We start from the raw sequence: 2,627 nt of genomic DNA on the forward strand, positions 1-2,627 counted from the left end.
TTGGAAGTTTCTCTTAAAAAATATAGCTCTGGAGAGAGATTGCTGCATATCACATCTAAGAGGGGAAATGGCGCACAGGAGGAGCTGGCTTCTTATTCCCTCTGCCCATGGGGTTGCTCTGATTGCCTCCTTTCGTTTGGTTACAGTGTAATGGCTGCGGGCTTCCGGGAGAACAATATACACTCTTGTCCAGTCCCAGCCAGGCAGTGGCTGAGGCAGCAAAGTACAATGCTTGGCTCTAAAAGTCACAGTTAAAAGAAGAAGTTATAAATTAAGATTTAGAAGTTTAAAGTATTTTCTTTTTCTTTAAAAAAAACAGAAGAGTTTTAATTCACTGTCTTCCACCCCTACGTCATTCATTCGTTGTCGGCCGTCCGAGGGAGGTGCTCTTCTCCCAAGGATCCCTCGAGCTCAGCAGCTTTCTTCTTCTTCTTCTTCTTTTGGGGGGTGGAAGCAGACCCGTCCGTGCTTGGCTCCACTCCAGCTGCAGCCTTCTTGCTTTTCTTCTTCTTGTCTTTCACAGTCTTCTTCTTTTTACTGGCTTTCTTCTTCTTCTCCTTGCTGCCCGCTGCTCTCTCCCCTTGGCTTTTCTTCTTTTTGGGAGTCTCGAGGCCACTTTTCAGCTTCTTCGGCTTGGGCTTCGCGGGGCTGGCATCCCCTGCTGCCAGCTTCCTTTTCACGGAGGATTTCTGCTTCTTGTTCTCTTTGTCCCCAAGCTTTGGTGCTTTCGTTGCTTTCAGAGCCTTGGCTGATGCTGCGGGGGTGTTCTTCACTGCCTTCTGCTCCTTCTTCCCCCCCTCCAGCTCCCCTGGCGCTTGCCCGCCCGGAGCCTTGGCAGCAGTAGTAACCCTGTCTTCGCTGTCGCTCACGGAGCTCTCCTGCTCCGACTGAGCGATGGACAGCAGAGCATACGGCGACGGCGTCCCTGGAGAGCCCTTAGGACCACCAGCATTCTGAGTCACCACCAGGGCTTTCTTTGCCCGTGAGGCTTTGAGACTGGTGCCTCTTTCGCCCGCTTTCCCTGCTGCAGTCTCTTGGCTAGAGGCCACTTTTGTGGTGACCGCTACCTCCCCAGAAGAGGACGACTTGCTCTCTGCCGTCTGTTTGGCTGACGTCTTCTCAGCATCCGTATCAGAGTCACTGCTGTCACTCTCCGAGACGTCAGGCAGCGCTGCTTTCCCAGGTTTGGTGAGGGTGCTGGCAGCAGCTGCTGCTTTTCTACGTCCTGCGTTGGGTGAGGTCAGGGAAGCAGGTGTTTGCACTTGGGGTGCTGCTGGAGCTTTAGAAAGACCTAGATAGCCTATTAGAAGGGACTGCGAAAGCTGCTGCTCTTCCTTGTTGGACTCCGATGAGGTGCTGTCGGCCTCCTTCGTCGCTCCCTGTTTCTGGGGTGCCCCTGCAGGCCTCGAGGACTGCTTGGCCGTGTCCTCCTCCTCGCTATCGGAGGAACTGCTGCTGTCCGGGCTCTCCTGCCCTTTGCCAGGTGCTGGGGGCACAGCCTGGCTCTGGGTGGCTCTGCCTGCAGCACAAAGTCCTGCTTTTCCCGCGGCTGCGACGGGACCTTTGCCCTTGGCAGAAGGGCTCAGCAACACAGGGGCATTTGCTTGCGCACCCTCCCCTGCAGGGGCGATGGCTTTACCTGAGGCAGCCCGGTTCTTCATGCAGGATGGAGGACACACACCCTTTCCCTGCCTCTGGCTCCACCCTCATTCCAACCCCGTCCCCAAAGTGCCCACCCCCAACTCTGCCCCCTCCCTGCCCCATTGGATCCCTTCCCCAAATCTCTGCCCCGACCCCGCCTCTTCTCCCAGCGTGCCGCTTTCACCCTCCTTCCCCTCCCTCCCTGCCCTGCAAATCAGTTGTTTCACAGTGCAAGGGCTGAGAGGGAGGAGAAGCAGGACGCGGTGGTGCACTCGTGGAGGAGGCAGAGGTAAGCTGGAGTGGGGGGGGGAGCTGCCAGTGGGTGCTGAGCACCCACCAATTTTTTTCCATGCTGGAGCACCCACTTTGTCAGCACCTATGCTCCCTGTATGAAGCACTGCGAGATCTACAGATGCAAAGCTCGAGGTCGGAGCTAGGGATCATCACGATCATAGGGACGTTAACGGTTTCTGTTAAACCATGTGAAAGCTGAGTGTCTTTCTTGATAGGTCACAGAGCGGATAGCAGGGCTGGCTCCAGGCACCGGTGCAGGGAGCAGGTGCTAAAGGCTGCCAATGGAAAGGGGCGGCACGTTTGGGTCTTCAGTGGCAATTCGACAGTGGGTCCCTCAGTCCCTCTCGGAGGGAAGGACCCGACGCCAAATTGCCACCAAATCATGAAGCGGTGCGGCAGAGCTGCCACCGCAGTGGTGCTGATCGCGGATTTACCTTTTTTTTTTTGTGGCTTTGCTGCTTGAGGCAGCAAAATACCTGGGGCCGGCCTTGGTGGATAGACTCTGGCTTTGACATGTTATGTGACTTTAGACAGGTCACTTGCCCAATCTGTGCCTCAGTTTCCTCTCCCACCTTTTGTCTGTCCTGTCTGTTCAGATAGTGAAGGGACAACAATATAGTCCTGATCTCAGCTGGGACAGGGACTGTCTCTCACTGTGTGTCTGTGCAGCGCCCGGCACAACAGGGCCCTGA

The 2,627-nt window shown here is 55.7% G+C and overlaps 1 protein-coding gene across 1 annotated transcript; it reads right to left on the reverse strand.

Annotated features, from left to right (window-relative positions):
• On the reverse strand, positions 1-2,627 carry LOC115640815 (nucleolar and coiled-body phosphoprotein 1-like). The gene has a single exon (XM_030543833.1). It carries the CDS (start codon positions 1,659-1,661, stop codon positions 357-359), a length of 1,305 nt encoding a protein of 434 aa, XP_030399693.1. The 5' UTR covers positions 1,662-2,627; the 3' UTR covers positions 1-356.

The sequence above is a fragment of the Gopherus evgoodei genome, unplaced genomic scaffold (assembly GCF_007399415.2).
Source record: "Gopherus evgoodei ecotype Sinaloan lineage unplaced genomic scaffold, rGopEvg1_v1.p scaffold_32_arrow_ctg1, whole genome shotgun sequence".
Lineage (NCBI taxonomy): Eukaryota > Metazoa > Chordata > Testudines > Testudinidae > Gopherus > Gopherus evgoodei.